This window comes from Eurytemora carolleeae, unplaced genomic scaffold (genome assembly GCF_000591075.1).
Source record: "Eurytemora carolleeae unplaced genomic scaffold, Eaff_2.0 scaffold377, whole genome shotgun sequence".
Classification (NCBI taxonomy): domain Eukaryota; kingdom Metazoa; phylum Arthropoda; class Copepoda; order Calanoida; family Temoridae; genus Eurytemora; species Eurytemora carolleeae.
In genome coordinates this window covers 253,521-272,713 of record NW_019396822.1, presented here as the reverse complement: position 1 = coordinate 272,713, position 19,193 = coordinate 253,521, and the positions used below count along the sequence as shown (strand labels likewise).

At 32.4% G+C, this 19,193-nt stretch overlaps 1 protein-coding gene across 1 annotated transcript; it reads right to left on the bottom strand.

Annotated features, from left to right (window-relative positions):
* Positions 1 to 1,014: 1,014 nt before the first annotated feature.
* Positions 1,015 to 18,808, bottom strand: LOC111709060 (glycoprotein-N-acetylgalactosamine 3-beta-galactosyltransferase 1). The gene is made up of 15 exons (XM_023482646.1): positions 18,570 to 18,808; positions 17,518 to 17,595; positions 14,512 to 14,555; positions 13,010 to 13,090; positions 11,932 to 11,991; positions 11,331 to 11,384; positions 8,797 to 8,880; positions 7,399 to 7,476; positions 6,930 to 7,016; positions 5,827 to 5,927; positions 5,553 to 5,639; positions 5,189 to 5,242; positions 4,006 to 4,104; positions 1,233 to 1,265; positions 1,015 to 1,018 (listed from the first exon to the last, which is right to left on the bottom strand). Exons 1-15 carry the CDS (start codon positions 18,658 to 18,660, stop codon positions 1,015 to 1,017), a joined length of 1,035 nt encoding a protein of 344 aa, XP_023338414.1. The 5' UTR covers positions 18,661 to 18,808.
* Positions 18,809 to 19,193: the final 385 nt, after the last annotated feature.

The following is a 19,193-nucleotide window of genomic DNA, read 5'->3' as shown; positions in this document are numbered from 1 at the left end:
GGAAATCATTTAGAAGCAAAGGAAAATGTTTTAAATAGAAAAGTTTTATCGTTTTTTCAAATATTCATATTTCGGAGCAAAAAAACGTACTTTCTTTATCCATTAATAAACATAATCTTTCTTAAGAGAATCTTTTAAAGATTTTTAGTGTTTTAAGTGATTCTGATAATTCCATGATAGAGGGATATCTTGAAAAATTAAAGGGGAGAGTATGGCCAGCTCAGGAAAAAATTTACGAGGTCTCATATTTTTCCTTCATCTTGTGTTAAACGTGGGATTTTCTTTAATTCTTTACTTGTTACTTAGTGTATGAATATGGAAAATTCAATGGAATAAAATTCCAACATTCAAAAAAGTTTTGAGGTAGTAAGTGAGGAAGTAAAATGTTATTGTAATTTTGCAAGGAACTCAAGAACTGTTTCAGCCTTGACAAACCGTGGCAAGGAATGTTCCACCCTGGACAACCCGGGGCAAGGAATGTTCCACCCAGGACAAACCGGGGCAAGTAATGTTCCACCCTGGACAAACCGTGGCAAGGAATGCTCCACCCTGGACAAACTGGGGCAAGGACTGCTCCACCCTGGACAAACCGGGGCAAGGAATGTTCCACCCAGGACAAACCGTGGCAAGGAATATTCCACCCTGGACAAACCGGGGCAAGGACTGTTCCACCCTGGACAAACCGGGGCAAGGACTGCTCCATACTGGACAAACTGGGTCAAGGAATGTTCCACCCTGGACAAACCGGGGCAAGGACTGCTCCACCCTTGCCAAACCGGGGCAAGGACTGCTCCACCTTGGACAAACCGGGGCAAGGACTGCTCCAACCTGGAAAAACGGGGAAAGGACTGCTCCACCCTGGACAAACTGGGACAAGGACTGTTCCACCCTGGACAAACCGGGGCAAGGGCTGTTCCACCTTAGTCAAACCGGGGCAATGAAAAATGTAAGGGTTATGTACACAATGTTTTTGATAAATAAAGAGGGGCGAAATAGAAAATCACGTACCGGTAATTATCTGGAGTTTTGAACAAATTAAATGAAAACAGACCAATGTTAGACAAAATTTAATAATAATATTGCTTAATAAATATTTATTTAACCACTATTATTGTTCATATTGTAGGCAGATTTTTTGCATCTGTATCGTTTAGATTAAAATTTTTGAGCAATTTACAAATGATTTTTTTTAAAAGAAAAATGGCAATTTATAAAATCTATTCAATACTAACCTAAGAATGTCGGTCAGATCGATGTGAATAAACCTAAAATAAGTAAATATTTGTTTTCATATTTATATCTATTTAATTCTATTATGTATGGATATCTTAAAAATTGGATTTTTGTGAAATTAGATATCCAGACTTTGATTTTTTGCCATAAACTCTGATTTTATCTTTGCAACCTTATAGATATTTCAAACTATAAAGATCAAATAATCTAAGTTTGAAATATCAGGTCGGAAAAATATAGGAATTAGAAAATTTGAGTTTGTGTCAAAGACTCAATTCCGTTACACGTTGTATAATCCGTGATCATCGATCATTATAAAAGAACATCTGAGGGGATTACAAACTTTGTGACCTCGTAGCTCATCTAGTTTTGATTTTAAGCCAAGAAAGGAATTTTTTATTAGATTGCTGCTGCATATCAAAATATAAAACTTTTAATATTTTAATATATTTTACTTTATTTTGATGCAAGTGTATTTCAACCAAAAGTTTTGTTATATTTGGAGCAATATAATTTTTGTAAATTTTTTAATTTCAAACCAACAGATATCTAGATGCAAGAAAATATTAATATAGTTCTTTGCATGTAACAGGGTGTGTAAAAAGCTGGGATTTTCGACGTTTTAGACAAAACTTTAAAAATTTAGTTTTGATCCGATTTCAGACAAAAAATAAAATAAAATGTGATAAAAAGATTAAAAATTATTTTGGAACGTTAAAAAAAAACAATCCGCGAAACCAAATTTTTATTGAAAAAATAAGATTTTTGAAAAAATGTTTTCCAAAATTTCATTAACAAAATGTAAGCCAATTATTTGCATTTTGAATGAATATATAACAATAGTTTGAAATTTAACATTTCTTAGAAATTTGCGAACATAAATCCTCCCCAATACTAAAGATTGCATCGGGCATAAAACACTGTGTTTATGAAGGCGCACAACTAGAGGGGGGGGGGGCAGGCGCCTAGCCTGATTAAGGCGGGGCATGCCCCCTTGAGAAGGTTTGCCCCCCCCTTTAGAGGGGGGGGGGAGAATTCCTTAACAGGGGTCCATATAGTTTCAAATATGATTAATCAATAAGTTTTGAAAGGATAATAGAACGAATATTCTATACAAATTCTAAAGAATTAAAGAACATTTCTTACAATATATAAATCTTTCATAAAAAGTGGGAATCTTACAATGGAACATTATCTTTATTACGTCTCTTTCGACACAAAAGTCTCAACATTTTTTTAAAGGAAGCGAAGCATCCTGACGTTTACAGTATTTGATAAAACATGAACTAGTTCGCATTTTAGAGATTTGAAAGGAAAATTTTACATGATGACTTTTGCATTCAATCTTTTTTTACATTTGATCAATTTAGATTTCTATTCAGAATCCCGAATAGGAAGGCTGCTCAACTATATATATAAAGTAGTAATCTCTGTTTGTCTGTTTGTTTGTTCACAACCGCTTGACCAATTTGTCTCAAATTTTTTAACCTATATCTTGGAATTTTCACTTGTAAACTCCGGTCGATTTGAAGTACAGGTTGTCCCAAGAAACATGGCAGTTGGTAAATAGTTTGAAATGTCTTCTTCCATGATTTGTGAAGTTATTTGATGCCAAAGAATAATAACAATATCTAATGGCAGTCATATTATAGAAAATTTATTTTCAAAGTAAAAGACATTTAAGTAAGACATTTTTTATAACGAAATAAACTGCGAAAAGTCTTTAATATCTAATATACAGTATATGGAAGAAGACATTCAAAACTATTTACCAACTGTCATGTTTCGTGGAACACCCTTTACTTGTCTGACTTTTAGGAAGCTAGAGAACGTTTTACAAAATACATACATACTATAGACGGCAAAACAGAATACTTTTCAGCCTTGATTGACATATTTATAATCATGACTACAATTATTATTTGACTATTATAAGGGCCAACTAAGGAAAAAGAGGGTTATACACAGATTAAAAGATTAGAAGTATAAATCGTAAAATTTTAATATTGATTAGTACAGCAATTGAATTTCTATATGAAATGCGAGAAAATGCCTATTCAAAATCCGAGAAGCTTTATTTAAACTGTGCTCAAGTTAAAATTATAATTAGTGATATGTTTAAGTCAGAACTCCGAAGGCTTTTATTTGAAAACGAGCTTCTTAATACTAACCATTTCCGCAATCTTTTTTTAAATAGGTTGAAAAAGTACAGATTTTAAGTTAAATGAAGGTTAAAAAGGCATGAGGTTCTTATATTACCGCAATTTGACAGTGATTTGATAATCTTTACCAAACCTATCTCTAGTATCTACAAAACTAACCTGAGTTTACCAAACCTATCTCTAATATCTACAAAACTAATCTGAGTTTACCAAACCTATCTCTAGTATCTACAAAACTAACCTGAGATTACCGAACCTATCTCTAGTATCTACAAAACTAACCTGGGTTTACCAAACCTATCTCTAGTATCAACAAAACTAACCTGAGTTTACCAACCCTATCTCTAGTATCTACAAAACTAACCTGAGTTTACCAAACCTATCTCTAGCATCTGCAAAACTAACCAGAGATTACCGAACCTATCTCTAGCATCTACAAAACTTACCAGAGATTACCGAACCTATCTCTAGTATCTACAAAACTAACCTGAGTTTACCAAACCTATCTCTAGCATCTACAAAACTAACCAGAGTTTACCAAACCTATCTCTAGTATCTACAAAACTAACCAGAGTTTACCAAACCTATCTCTAGCATCTACAAAACTAACCTGAGTTTACCAAACCTATCTCTAGTATCTACAAAATGAACTCCAAGATTCTCCATACATCTACTCATTTGTACATCTTCAGGACCCAAACTTTCATCCCTAAAACAGTTTGGTTTGGAAATTTCAAGGGAGGCATGTCTGATTAACGATGGTACCGTTTAATCCTGTAACAGATAAGTCGTTCGGAAGATATAGTCATTTTCTTAGCTTGACAAGTGTTTAATTTATTTTGTTGTTATTACAAGCAGAAATCAGCAAATAACTATATTAAAGAATCCACTACTAAAAATAATTAATTTCTAAAGAGAGAAACAGTGATAGCTCAGTCATATTTAGATTCTTGATCAATGACCACTTCAAAGGGTACCATTGTGAATCGGATATACCCCTCAATTAATGGAGAGTCACATGGAATTACGTTCGCAGTCCCTTAAAATAAAAATATATTATGCATGTGTAGCTAATTTTTTTTGTACAAAATACAATTGAAATTTAAAGTTGCGTTAAAGAGAATGTTTTTCTCTACTCATAGCTTTAAAAGCAATAAAAAAGAAAAACAAAAAAATTTCATTTGTCAGGATCACATAAACCAATCAATATATATGGTTTACTTCATATCTAGTAGGATCACATAAACCAATCAATATATATGGTTTACTTCATATCTAGTAGGATCACATAAACCAATCAATATATATGGTTTACTTCATATCTAGTAGGATCACATAAACCAATCAATATATATGGTTTACTTCATATCTAGTAGGATCACATTTTTATAATGATTAAAGGAATATTAAAATACTATCGGAACTTTAAAGCCAATAAACTTTTTAAAAGCATTTTTTGATTTCGGAATCTTGAGGAATATTTTGAGGATTTTTTATGGTTTTTTTTATGAGATATTTTTTAAGATTTTATTGAAAATATTGACTATCAAGGGCTATTAATGCCCGCTCATATGACCCCAAGGAAGGTTTATAGCTTTTTGAAATAAAACTCCTCTAGAAAAAAAAAGTTGAAGCTTGTTATTTTTGAAAATCTACTATGTAATGTAAAACAGAAAAATCCAAAAAATAGTTTTTTTTCTTGGATTACAAGGAAAAAATGGCGACGTAAAAAGCGACAGTTACAGACTTAGTTCCCAGTTTATTAGAAGTAGATAATTTTGATTATGTCAGACCTGCAGAGATCATTGTTTCCAATTCCAACATTTACAAACAGCTCCAGAGCAGTCCTAAACATCTTTTTGACATAATTTTTAAAATATTTAAATTTGAAAAATATTATTATGATTTTGGATAATTATGTTAATTATGATGATGATGATGATAATGATGAGAATGATGATGACGATGATGATAATGATGATGATGATGATATTGATGATGATGATGATGACGATGATTATGATGATGATGACGATGATAATAATAATGATGATGATGATGACGATGATAATAATAATGATGATAATGATGATGATGATGATGATGATGATGATGATGATGATGATGATGATGATGATGACGATGATGATGATTAACCTGCTAAGAACGTAACCAGCTCCTCCGGACATATATGGTTGATCTTTAACATGGTTTTCATCCACTAAACATTCTTTCACCGTGGATCTTAAAGGGACAAAATGTTGAAAACGTTTAAAGAGACCAAATACTAAATAACGTAAACTCCAATAAATGAACAATATTTCAAGCATTCTTAAATATCCTCTTAATCTAGGATTTATAAACAAAATAAGAAATAATCATTATTAAAGAGACAAACTCCAAAATAAAATGACAGGACAATCAAGCATACCTGCACATGAAAAGGGACCCTGCTAGTAAGGGTAGGGAGGAATCCAGACTGGAGAGAAAATATTGTAGGTTTTCCATCACTATATAGGAATCATCATCAGCCTTCAAATAAGTATTCATTGCGTTTGTGTTTTTTTGTGTTGAAATGTTGGTAAGAGTACAACACACGCACAGGGGGGGGGGAGGGGGGGGGGGAATTTATTAAAAATGAAAATATATATTTAAAAGAAAGTAGAATTTTGTATTTATAGAAACAGCAACTGTTATTTGAAATTAGCATAATGCTAGTCACCTCGTGTACTTTTGGAAAAGTAAAAGAATTTTTAAAGAAAAAATTCTTGAGATTATCACAATATGCAGAGGCGGAATAAGGGGGGAATTTCGGGGGAAGGGGGAGGTCCCCCCTGGAGAATTGGGGGCACTTGGGGGGACGTCCCCCATTGAAAATATTAGAAGCGCAAAAGAAAAGAGCAGATACCTTCTAGCCCTTTGCTTTTTATTTTGAAGAATAGATTCAAAATAAATATATTACTCAAAATGAAGATTTTTAAAAATCTAAATCTTGGTAACATATTTTTACCCTTCACCCTCCAGCTGCAGTCATAGTTTTGACATAAAAATGACATAATTCCCTGAAAAATATTTCCGGGGGGGGGGGGATTTCTTGCAAGGAAGGGTTACAAAATTTCAGCGCTTCGCGAGTAATTATTCAAGTATTTCCCCCCCCCCTCTTGTAAAATATCTGAAGCCGCCCTTGCAAGAGTATTACAATTAAATTTTAATTTTAAACGCTTTGTCACAGGAGAGGAGAAATTCCTTAAATTGCTGCCTCTGTGTAAGAAATTACTTTAGTTTCAGAACAATTTCTAATAATTGGACTCACAGAACTTTTATTGAATTTTTAAGATCTTTTCTGGGTCGATTGATCAAGCTGTAAAAAATGACAAATTCTTGAAAAAAAAACTTTGAAATTTGTGAGAACCATTTTGAGAAATTCCAGATATATAACTTTTTCTAAAAGATGCCCCGAGCCCCGAGTAATATCAAGGCCTGGTGTCAATCAGAAATTCGTTGATAGCTCCTTTAGTTTTGGTTATATTATACCTTGAGAAACCAATCAACCTCTGAAGCAAAATCAAAATAAGCTTGAGCAAAAGATATTTTAGTTTTAGCCCACAGCCTCTCTCGACCCTAAAAAATGAGAAAAATTTATTATTTTTTATCCAGTTTAGCAAAGTTTAGCCTTAAACAGTAAACAATGTATCAATTAGTCTCCGAAAAATTAAAACTAATAAACTCAATGATATACACTTGATATACACTGTCGGATTTAACATTGAATCCCTCAGGAGTAACATAGATCTGCTAAATAGTTTTAAGATAGGAGGTATTGACTGAAATCAGTTGCTTACTAAAATACCAGCTTTTCATAAAGTAATGATTATTGATGAGAATATTGATGAAAATAGTTTGATAATTTCCCAGTCCTAGGAAGCTTCATTACTTGAATTTGAACTTTGATACTTTTACAGTTGTGAAATCTCAAGAGAGGGGGGGGGGGCTAAATATTTACCTCTTTCATGTCTATCTTGAAATAGCTGTATTCTTCTTTTTCAGAAGCCTTGAAATAACTACGTGCCGTGAAGTTCAACTGGAAATAAATAGTTTTAAAACAAATAGTTTTGAATAGCTTTTTCATTGTAAATATTTTCAAATTGGTAAACAGTTCATATAGAACGTCCATTTTTAAAAAAAAAACTCTCTCTCGACATCCAATTTTGAAATGATCAATGGAAAATACAGAGTTCCCCACAAAGAATGTGACTTTTTGGACGATCTAAAACTCTTTGATTTGACAAACATTGAAACAAGTAAAACAACCAGCTGCAGGAAATAATGTAAGAAAGGATGCTTATATATATTCCCTTATGTCGTCTCTGAAGTCTGATCCTGATTGGACAAAATGCAAGATATGGTTTGTTTTTATAAACTTAACTGTTTTTTTTAAAGAATTGCTCCGTAGAAAATTGATTTTTGGAAAACAAGATTTTGAACAAAGAAGGATAATTTAAGTTGTTTCATTTTCATTTGTTTTTAATGCTAAATAGTAAAACATTTGCAGTTTGAAGCGCAAGTAATATGTAATAACTCTGTGATTCTAAAATTAATAATTCTAAAAATAAAGAATGCGCAAAATTTAAGTTATAGCTTAAAAGTTCTGAGAAATAATGAGTTGCTAATTAAATATTAACCTTTCTAAATTTAACCCTAAAGAGAAACTTTATATTTCAGATGACGAGAAAAGATTTATAAACTTAAATCGTCAGATTAAATCATTTTCATGCATTGAAATATAGCAAAATTGATAACGAATATTTTCGGGTTTAAAATTTAACCCACCAAAATCGACGAATTAAATATTTAAGCTGTAGCTTAAAATTCAGGTTTATATTAAGTCAGAAGTGGCATTTAAGCTGAAACTTAACATTTAAGCATTTAGCATTAATACATATTCTTACATGCAGTGGTCAGCGTTTCTATCAATACATTGAAGACGACTTTTCCATCTAAGATTTAATTTCTAACAAGCTTTGTTTTCATATTTATGAGTATCACTATCCAAGCTGTTTAAAAGGCTTGGAAGAAATCAAAATCAAAATTGAAAATCGTCTTTACTGTATTGATATATACGACGACGTCGGTATATAATTCACCCGGGACTAACCAGGGCGATATGCGTTCGTTTTTTCTTTTATATTTAATCTCGTTTTGGTAATTCAACAACCTCTATACTTATATGTAACAAGGTTGTCTACAAATACTTCTTCATTAAGAACGCGTTGGCAAACAAAAAAAGCAAAAAAAAACGAAATGAAAATGTATGTTTATGGCAAAATTTTGATCGAAAGTCACAGCTTGCTAAAACAAGTACCGAACTTTAAAACCAGCCTCATATAAAAAGAGAACTAACCTTCTCAAGGAAAGGGCTACCACTGGAAGTGACAAACAATACTTTTGTACATCGCCGGACCCATGTGTCATGTACAGCCAGTGCCTGAATATTTAATAGCAATGTACACTGTACACTGTACAGCCAGTGCCTGAATATTTAATAGCAATGTACATTGTACACTGTACAGCCAGTGCCTGAATATTCAATTATGTGTGTGTACACTGTACACTGCACAACAAGTGCCTGTATGTACACTGTACACTGTACATCCAGTGCGTGAATATTCAATAGTTTATGTACACTGGACACTTTGCAGCCAGTGCCAGTGCCAGTGTCAATACGTTATGTATACAATACATGGTGAAGCGTACAACCACTGTCTGAATATTCAAAAATGTATGTACCCTATACATACACTGTACAGCCCGTGCCTGAATATTTAATAATTTATGTACTCATAACACTGTAAGCCAGTCCCGGAATCTTTCTTCATAATGTAGTAAAGTATGTCTGTTGTGATGTTTGCATGTCTGACCATTACATATGAACCCTTTGACCGATTACCATCGGAGTATTCTGACCTTGGACTGATTTTTTTATAGATTTCCAGGCAAAGCCGGGTTCTCAAGCTAGTATTTAATAATGTATGTACACTGTTCAGTCGGTGCCTGAATGTCCAATAATGTATGTACACTGTACAGTCGGTGCCTGAATGCCCAATAATGTATGTACACTGTACAGTCGGTGCCTGAATGTTCAATAATGTATGTACACATGTACAAACCATACCATTTCCCATAATATTATTCTTTTATATATAATAAAGTTCTTTGTTCAACCCGGGCAACACCAATTACTTTAGCTATTTAATATTTAAAGACAAATCCTTCATTCAATGAAGTTGGGACTGACGCTCCTACCCGTATCGTATTTTATTTGGGACAGATTTGAGGTAACTTATTTATTCGTCAAAGGCTTTTTTTCAGGTCCAAGCAAATCATGTTAAAAGATGGGACAATGAATAGTTTTACTTCATACAAAATACTGACAAAATTCTTCTTACAAACGTGCAATTTAAACATAAAATTCGCGAACATTTTGGTTATTGCAGAGTACGGTAAAAAATGGCGAATTAAAAAGCAACAGTTAAAAGCTAAAATTGTTGCAAAGTAAAGGGTGCGAGGGCGTCGAATCTTATAGTTGAAAGAATTAACTACAGAATTTCAGCATTTATTTTGCTTGACAGAAAGCAAGGGGGTGGTCACGTTAACCCAAATTCAAATTTTTTTAGCGTTACCCTTTTCTATAGTCAATAAAATAAGTTAAAAAATGAATGAAGTAAAAAAGTATAAAAGAAGGAGGATTAATAGGAAAACTAAATATCTAAGTGCTTCCTCCCTTCAACTATTAATCAAAATCTTGGATTCTTCAAAACTTTTCTATTCTCTAGTCTGCAGCTTATCCACAATTTTCTCCAGAAATACAGAAATCCAACGCAAATTTTATTTTTTTTAAATGATAGCGATACTTTTGGATATTTAAAATGTGACTCCAGGTTTCTCTTGACCTCTTGACTTAAAAAGAAGCAACTCTCTTAGTATATTAAAAAATAGACAACTAAACTCTCTTTTTGAAAATTACATTACAATGTGTTATAACCCAAATTGTTATTCATGTAAAACTAAATAAATATTTTTTAAATTTTTTTTGTACATGTCAAAAATTATTTCAAAATTTAGTTGTTCAAACCAATGTATAACACGCACCGCTGATTCTTTAGTAAAAGTAAATTCAACCTATATGAAGCATAAAGTCTGACCGTTTCAACCTTGTTGCACCGGCTAGTCCTGTCCATAGAGCTAGTACAAACTGGGACCGGAAAGGTTGACCCGGCTCGAAAATTCAAATGTACTACGGCTGCCCGTGATAAACTAATTTGATCAAAGATAAAATCGCACCCTGATAGCTAATATCACTCCTCAAATATATTTAATTGAAATGTTTTGGTATCATTGTTAAAATTAAGTGGACAAAATAATCAAAACAGATAAGAGCTATTTCCACCTAGTTGCTTTTATACTTGTACTGTTAAAATAATTGTCCGTTTGTAAGAACTCGGTCTGTATACAAAGATACATATATTTTAGCAATAAACTCTATATCTTATCATATCCTGACTGAACATAAATCCTTCAAATTCTTCATTAGACAGGAGAAAAAGGTCAAATTACTGCGACATCACATTACTGTAATCTAATAGCTTTGATTTTATCAGAGGTTGAGGGAAGCTTTGATCAGCGGATAAAAATGAAACAAAGATATTAAGCGTTTATACTCAAAGAAAAGTACCCACAATGAATATAGATATCAAGCAATCGGATTTATGAGTAACTAATACAAAAAGTATCGATTCGAAGAACGGTTAAACATTGTCGAACTTATTATTTCTTGGTAAATTAATTAACGCCACACAAATAATTAAAGCATAAATACAAATTAGGAATTGTGAAAATTAATATAAAGTTTTTTATATAAAACTTGTTTATTCTTACTTGAAACTCGCTTAAAACTCCGGGATGAGTAGTAATTATGCACCCAATACGAATCTAGAAAATAGGGAATAATTTGCATTATTATTTTAATTAAAAATATCGGACATAACATTTTAAGATATTAGCACGTACATTGTTAGAAATATCTGATTCCTCAAAGTTTGCGTATTTCATCGTGCATACTGATTGATATAGGGGTCACCCATAATGCATTTCTAAGTACCTTAAATCTTTCTTTTTTTAAATGAAGACTTTTTATAGATAAAAAATACTGTTGATTTTTCTAAAAACTCTCAGTCAACTTAAAATTTATAACTCTTTAGTCTTGTAATAGTTTTTTTTGGGTTCCCTTATAACTCTTTTCAGTATCATACTTCTAAACATTTTTCCACAAACTTAAAATTTTTTAATCCCTTTATCATTGCAATCTGATTGTGTAAATCTTTGATATTTCAAACTTAGACTGTGTCATCTAGCTAAATTCATAGTTTGATATGGGTTGCAAAGAAAATTGGATAAAAAAGTCAAAAATTGTGGCAAGACCTCAGTTTCTTTTTAAGATGTCTTTTAGTAAAAAATGATTCTTTTAAAGAATTAAAACCTTGGATAGATCTTGGAATTTAGATTCAGGGCCGCCTTCCAGTTTTCTAGTATTCTCCAGCTGAAATATATTTCTAATGGTAATATTTTATTTCAATGATTTTTACATAAAAATGAAACCTGGCAACAGTCTACAAAAAATTATTATGTTTCTAACATACTAAATGAAGAGACTGAGGACTGTCAACGGTTTAGCCCTGTTTCAATAGTTGGTGAATAAAGTAAATAAAGTTCAGTTTTGAATCAGTGGTAAAAATCAAGAAAATGATTTTCTTCCAGAAAACAAGAATCTTGAGAGTTTTATAAAATTGATGATTTGATATTTCTGAATATTTTGTTAGTGTTACAAGGAAACATTCATGAAAATACAGGATTACCCACTTAGGATGAGACGACATGAAACTCATTGAATATTTAAAATTCGGTGATGAGGTATATTTGTGTACAATCCTGTACAAGATCTTCTGCTTTAAACAGAGTCTTTAGATGGGGTTATTTAATGATTTGGCACAGAGAGAAATAAGTTTTACAGTTGCTGGGAATCGTTAACAAAAGAAAACAGACAGTCTTAGTTGGTAACCCTGTACTTCCGAAGAAAGAGTCGAAATGAATATTTTCAGGAATACAATTTTTTTCAGTCAAAATCTAGAATATAGAATTCTATTATTTATAAACTATAACGTATGTACAGGGTGTCCCAAAAAACATGGGAATTCAGTGACGAATTCGATATCGTCTTTGTTATGAATTAGCACTGTAATACCTAATTTCAAAAGCGTCTGCTAGAGTTTATTTAATGAAAAGGGTAAAAGACTGCAAAGATGTGTCTATAATGTCTCCGCAAGATGAACAGTGAATACGGACAAGTTTACTCTGTTTGTATACTGTAATACTAAGTACAACCGGTTGCAGTCAAAACATAAACAAACAAAATGTAAACATAGCAGACGAAACTCTTACAGATTACAGCTTTCTCAGTAGGTATCACTATACTAAATCAAAGAATTATTTGAAAAGACGATATCGAATTCGTCACTGAATTCCCATGTTTTTTGGGACACCCTGTATAAACTCCAAACCTGCAGTTTCAAGGATTGTATAGTTTCATCTTTGTTATCCAGGTCCTCCTGCAGAACTTGAAGGCTTTTGTTCAACAGGTTCTAGATTAGTAGGAGAGCGTATAATGATGATCTCTTGTGTATAACCATTTAAAGTACAGGGGGACCCACAAAGCATGAGATTTCAGAGGCGACTTTACGGAAAAAGAAATTGAGTCTTTGCCACAAAATGTTTCTAATCACTATATCTTTTTGAAAAGATGGTTTACACCATTGATATTTCAAACTTTGATTATTTGATCTTAAAGAATTCATAGTTTGAAATATCTAAGATCTAAGAAACTAGGTTGCAAAGATATAGGTTTTAGAACATCAGAGCTTGTGGCAAAGACTCAATTCCTTTCCGCCTCCATGCACTCGTATGCCGAGTCCATGCCAATCAGGGTTCAGTCATTTGTTTGGTGTCTATTTTGAACCATTAGAAATAGTACGGCGGTAACATCTATCTTTCTATCTATCTCATTATCCAGTTAGAGATAAATCCTTAAATAGGCGCTATACACTTAATGGATATATTCACTTCTACTGAAAATAGAGTGTCTTGCTTTAAATTTGAGATTTCTGAAACTGTGAAGTGGTTTCTTTTTTTCCGATCTTCAAAAAAGTTATAAAAAAATATAATCATGACAGAATTTAACCAAGGAAACGCAATATTTAAAGAGTTGTAGGTCGTCTTTATAGTTTCATCATTTGTGGGTTTCCCTGTACCTTGCGGATCTTTGGGCATGTGAGCTTGAAACTTAAGACAGTGTACCCTTACGAAACCCAGTCTTGGAAACCGGGAAACTCATGGATGGTCGGGGGGTGTAATAGGCTTAAAAAATTAGAAATTTTTTGTTCAAATTTTGTTATTTTTTTTTTTTTCAATTTTTTTTCCCGACTCACGGCCTACGAATCCTACAAACCGCAATTAGCGTTAAATCCACATGTTTCCGGCTAATTAAGTCTAATTAAGTCTAATTAAGTCTGTACTTTTGTAAAACAAATTAAAGACGAATCCAGCATTCATTTATATTTTTAAAGGCGTCGCGGTATCCAATATCCATCAAATAATAATTTTTTTCATCATATTTTTGATGACAGTAGCACATTTTCTGGCTAAATGAAGCAATAGTTATAAAAAACCAAAGTGAGAAATGGGCTTTTTTTCTTCGACATTTACATATACACTATACATTTAAATATTTAGCCATATACACTATACAGGCTGACAATAATCTTCTCAAAAAAGTTTGGAAACACTAAGAAAAAAAAACATTTTAAAATAAAATTTTGCTTTTTGGCGTGCAATACATGCCATGACGTTTGCAAAAAATTTAATCAATGCTGCGTTCTTCTAACATTAATCAACTAAAGTAAAGAAATTTTGTCAAAAGACAAAAAGGTGTGGATTGGCGCAAATGCATTTTGTGACGTCATTTGTGGTTCGGAGGTGAAAGGGTTGTTGGTTGCCTTCCCCCTACCTGAATACTAATTTGTTGATTCAAAATAGTTCTCTCCAGTTTCTCTGTATCAATCATTATCAATCCAAAATTGAGTTGTTTAAAAGGGTAAAATTTAACCACATCAAGTACTTTTTAGCGTTTTTTAACATGCTTAGGATTAATTAGACATTAGGATTAAGGTCAAAACCAGGCGAAATTACAGGTGTGACACAGAAAATAAAAGAAAAAAAACATGGTTCAGTGTAAAGTGTATTTAACTGTAACCATCCAAATGAAAAAATTTCAAATATGTATTTTAACTTTAATAACTTATTTTAATTAATTTTTGCAATATTTTTTCAATATGATATCAGAGAGAAACATTTTAAGACTTCTATATTTCTTGTTTTTCATTCTTTCTTCCTTATTGATATTTTTTGATATTTCTCCAGCTAGCCAAATTGCAGAGGCAGAACTATCTTTTCGAGCCCTGTATCTATATTCTGAGAGTGGCAAGGTTACCATCTCCACTTGTTTTTGCTTTTAAGTTTTTCTTGAGTCATGTTACTGCCTCCGCTCGTGCATTCATAGAAATTTTCTTGGTGGCGGGGAGAGGGGTGAGGGGGGGTTCTACACATTCACCAGTTTTTTATCTCAAGCAGGACATAGAGGGGGGGGGGCTTGGACATCTGCCATCCTGTGTTTTTGTCTTTTTTCGCTATCAGTGAAAAGAATTAAATAGTGTAAAGATCAAATGCCCTTCTAATTTTCCATGTTCAAACTTTTCTTCATTTTTCTTTTTTATCTTGCTTTAAGCCCCCATCGCTACTGTCAAGAGATTTCCCTTCCACTTTTTTATGTTCAATTTCTTTTTTTTCTTGCTTCTTATTTCTTGTTTTTACACTTTAAGGCCTTTCCAAATAGTTCTTTTGACATCGAGTTGTGGAGCAGGTAGGTGAGAGATAAGGAGGTACAAAGGAAGAAGGGTATAGGGGATTTTTCCCTGTGTTCCTTCATTTTATACTGTTTCCCAGTTAGGGAAAACCCATAATTGCACCTCTTATGCAAAATGAGGAGTTGTGATCCCTGAAAGCTCTCATGAGAGGAATCTTCCATAGTAGTCCAACATTCCTCACATTTGGTTGAGTAAAAAACCGGTATCCTTGTACATGGCTTGTATTCCCACGAGGGGTTAAACTCCTCTTTCAGTGCACCAAGCTGAAGATGAAGTTTTGTTTTAATCTATGCTTTCTGCATAACTAAACTCAGCGCTTCTTTAGGTGTAATTCTGGGACCACATAGGAGGTCCGCTCTGCTTGGGAGCAGACAGGCAACTGAATTTCAAATATGTATAATTAAAAGCATTTTTAACATTTCTTGAAATTAATACAAGTTCAAGTGAAAAAGTGGAATGAAAGGAATTACATCTGTTAAAAGTAATAAAAATAAATGATAAAGATCTTGTAGAAACTAATATGCATAGGAAAAGGTTTATTCCCTTGTATAAAAAAGTAAAATGATAAGGATATTGTAGAAACTGATATGCATACAGAGGTAAAGGTTTATTCCCTTTTATAAAAAAAGTAAAATGATAAGGATATTATAGAAACTGATATGCATAGGTAAAGGTTTATTCACCTGTTTAAAAAAGTAAAATGATAAGGATATTGTAGAAACTGATATGCATAGGTAAAGGTTTATTCACCTGATTAAAAAAGTAAAATGATAAAGGAATTGTAGAAAATGACAAGCATTTAAACTGTTATGATAGTATGCTTTTCTGTCTTCGTGTCTGTTTGTTTTTGTATCCAATAGAGGTCAAAATGACTGAACCCATCAGAGATTGGTTGCAAATTAAGGACATTTGACATCGTTGTTCTAATCAAACTAAAATAATAACTAACTTGTTTTTATGTAAAGAAAATATATTAAATGTGTCTTCAAGTAAGTAATCCCCACAAAGCTCTGAAGCTGCGGATGTTTATGACTACCAATTCAAAAGAGCATTATTTAAATCATGTTCTTTGTTCTCTCTTCAACATTCAGATTTACTTACGAAACCAAATTCTTATTTTCTTTTTTAAATGAATGGTGGTGTTGGGATAATTTTAGATCTGCTAGAGAGTGTTCGCGAAAAGTTAAAGGTCGCTTATAATGCAAAATATTTAAATTAAAATCGTTTTAAACGATTTTTTAAATACAAATTTGATATACAGGGTTACCCACATAGAATGCGACTGTATAATGAGGATCTAAAACTTAACATAACTATCTTAATGTTGAATTCTATAATCCTTTCTTGACATGACCCTGAAAATACTGGCACGCAAACTTTAATCAGGATTTTTTCAAGAAACAATCTTGTTGCAGTTTTAAAATGTATTTACTCATACAGGGCTGTACAAAACAAGAAAGGTTTAGAAAATTTAATTTTTATCAAGGGTTCCGAACACCTGTTTTAGTATCAAGAGCGTAGCGTATGGATATTTTTGTATTTAAAATTGGCCAAGGGAGCGTGTTTAACTAAAATTTTCAATTTCTTGAATAAGTAATGCGGTTCAGTAACTATTAATTAACATCCCGTTGTCGGGGGAATCATGGGTTGATAATATAGGTTTTTTTATCACCGAATAATACCAAATTGCATACTGTTCGAAAGAAAAATGCGAAAACATTCGAAAAAAACACAAAAAAAAACGAAAATTAGCGAAAAATTCCGATTTTTTTCGGGAAATTTCGCATTTTATATTTCGCTAAATATCGTATTTTTTCATGAAGGTTTTTGTTCCCTGAAAACCCTAGTTAAATGTTTTAAAAACTCTATTGCTTCTAGATGTTATTCTACTTCTCCAGCTGCATTGGACGCATACTATTTATTCTTGAATGTCAATCACATTAAAATGCAAGAGGAAAAAACATGTGTGTTGTTTTAATAAGCTGTAATTATTATTGTTTAAAGAGTAGGGGAGTAATCTGGTTTGTGTGTGAGGGGGGTGGGGGGAGTAAACAGTGAGTAAACCTTTTTACTCCGGATTGATTAGATTCCTAAAACATGTGTTCTGTTCAGGTAGATCTCGTTTAAAGAAATATATTTACTTGATTTTGAGAAATCTCCCTCAAAACCTGAAAACAAATAAGTTTAGCAAAAAAAGCTATCAACACTTGTCTTAAAACTTTTATTTTTTATCCTTATATTTTTGCAACATGAAATAGGAACGTTTGTATGGAGTATCGTTAATCTTGAACGCTTGATCTCGATATCCAATGTGAGAACATTTAAATTTGAGGGACAGTGCCTGATTTTTAAATGAAAGTTTCCTTGCAGGGTTTGGCCACCACGAGATATCAAAGAGGAATAGCATTAATACTTGGGTCATGAATACTACGGAATACTTGGGTCATGAATACTACGGAATACGTGGGTCATGAATACTACGGACGGAATACGTGGGTCATGAATACTACGGAATACGTGGGTCATTAATACTACGGAATACGTGGGTCATGAATACCACGGAATACTTGGGTCATGAATACAACGGAATACGTGGGTCATGAATACAACGGAATACTTGGGTCATGTGAATACTACGGAATACGTGGGTCATGAATATTACGGAATACTTGGGTCATGAATACTACGGAATACGTGGGTCATGAATACTACGGAATACGTGGGTCATGAATACTACGGAATACTTGGGTCATGAATACTACGGAATACGTGGGTCATGAATACTACGGAATAATGCTAGATCACAAGATTCACACGCACAATAGTTCCAACTTCTGGTTTCAAACAATAAATTTTATTATTACCAATCATAGCAACTGAGATTTATTCTTAAAATGTACTTTGTTTTAGAGACAGCTCAGTTGAATATTAGAAAATTCTGATCAATAGCAACATTTTAATAGTTAAAATTATAGAGATAATGTAGAAACTTCATGTCGTTTCAAATTAAAAAAAAACATATTTTTTTTTATTTTTCACAATAACTATTAAATAACTCATAACAAAATAAATATGTTTAAGTTTATTTTTTATTTTTCATCTACTAAATAATATTTCTATTATGGTTTTAAAACATACTTACTTATTTTATCAAAAAACAAGGCAATGAACAAGGAAGCAAAAATGAGCAGGAGCAAAACTTTAACACTCCTGTTCATTCGACCTAAAATCATGTTTAACCAGAATATTTTCACTTTTTGTTCGATTCTACTCTCATATCGAATATATCTACACACTGTAGAGCTACAGCTGGGATTGTACAATAGCAAATTATTATTAAACGATGAGTGTTCCGACCAGCTGCACGCTAAGATCTATGAATTAACTTACTCAAGACAGATACTAAACTAAAACACTAAACATCTATTCCACCAACAGCTGTTCAGAAAAGAAAAGCTGTTAATAAGTTTTCTTTTTTGTATCTCTTAAACTGGAGCATACTTGATTAGAGAGTATGTTGTTCCATTCAAGAACCTTTCCCTTTTAGTAAAGTATTTGTCCCTTTTTATCTATTTCTTCAAATATTAGTTTATTTCAAGACGTATTCAATAAGGAAAGTATCTTTAGACTCTTTTTGTCAAGTAGTGTTGCATTTTATGACTCTTAGTAGTCTCTAGTCTGAATTTGTTAGACTAGAGAAGTCTTTTATAAGAAGTACCTTTACAGAACCTTTAGACTCTTATAAAGTATTCAGTATCCAGTATCC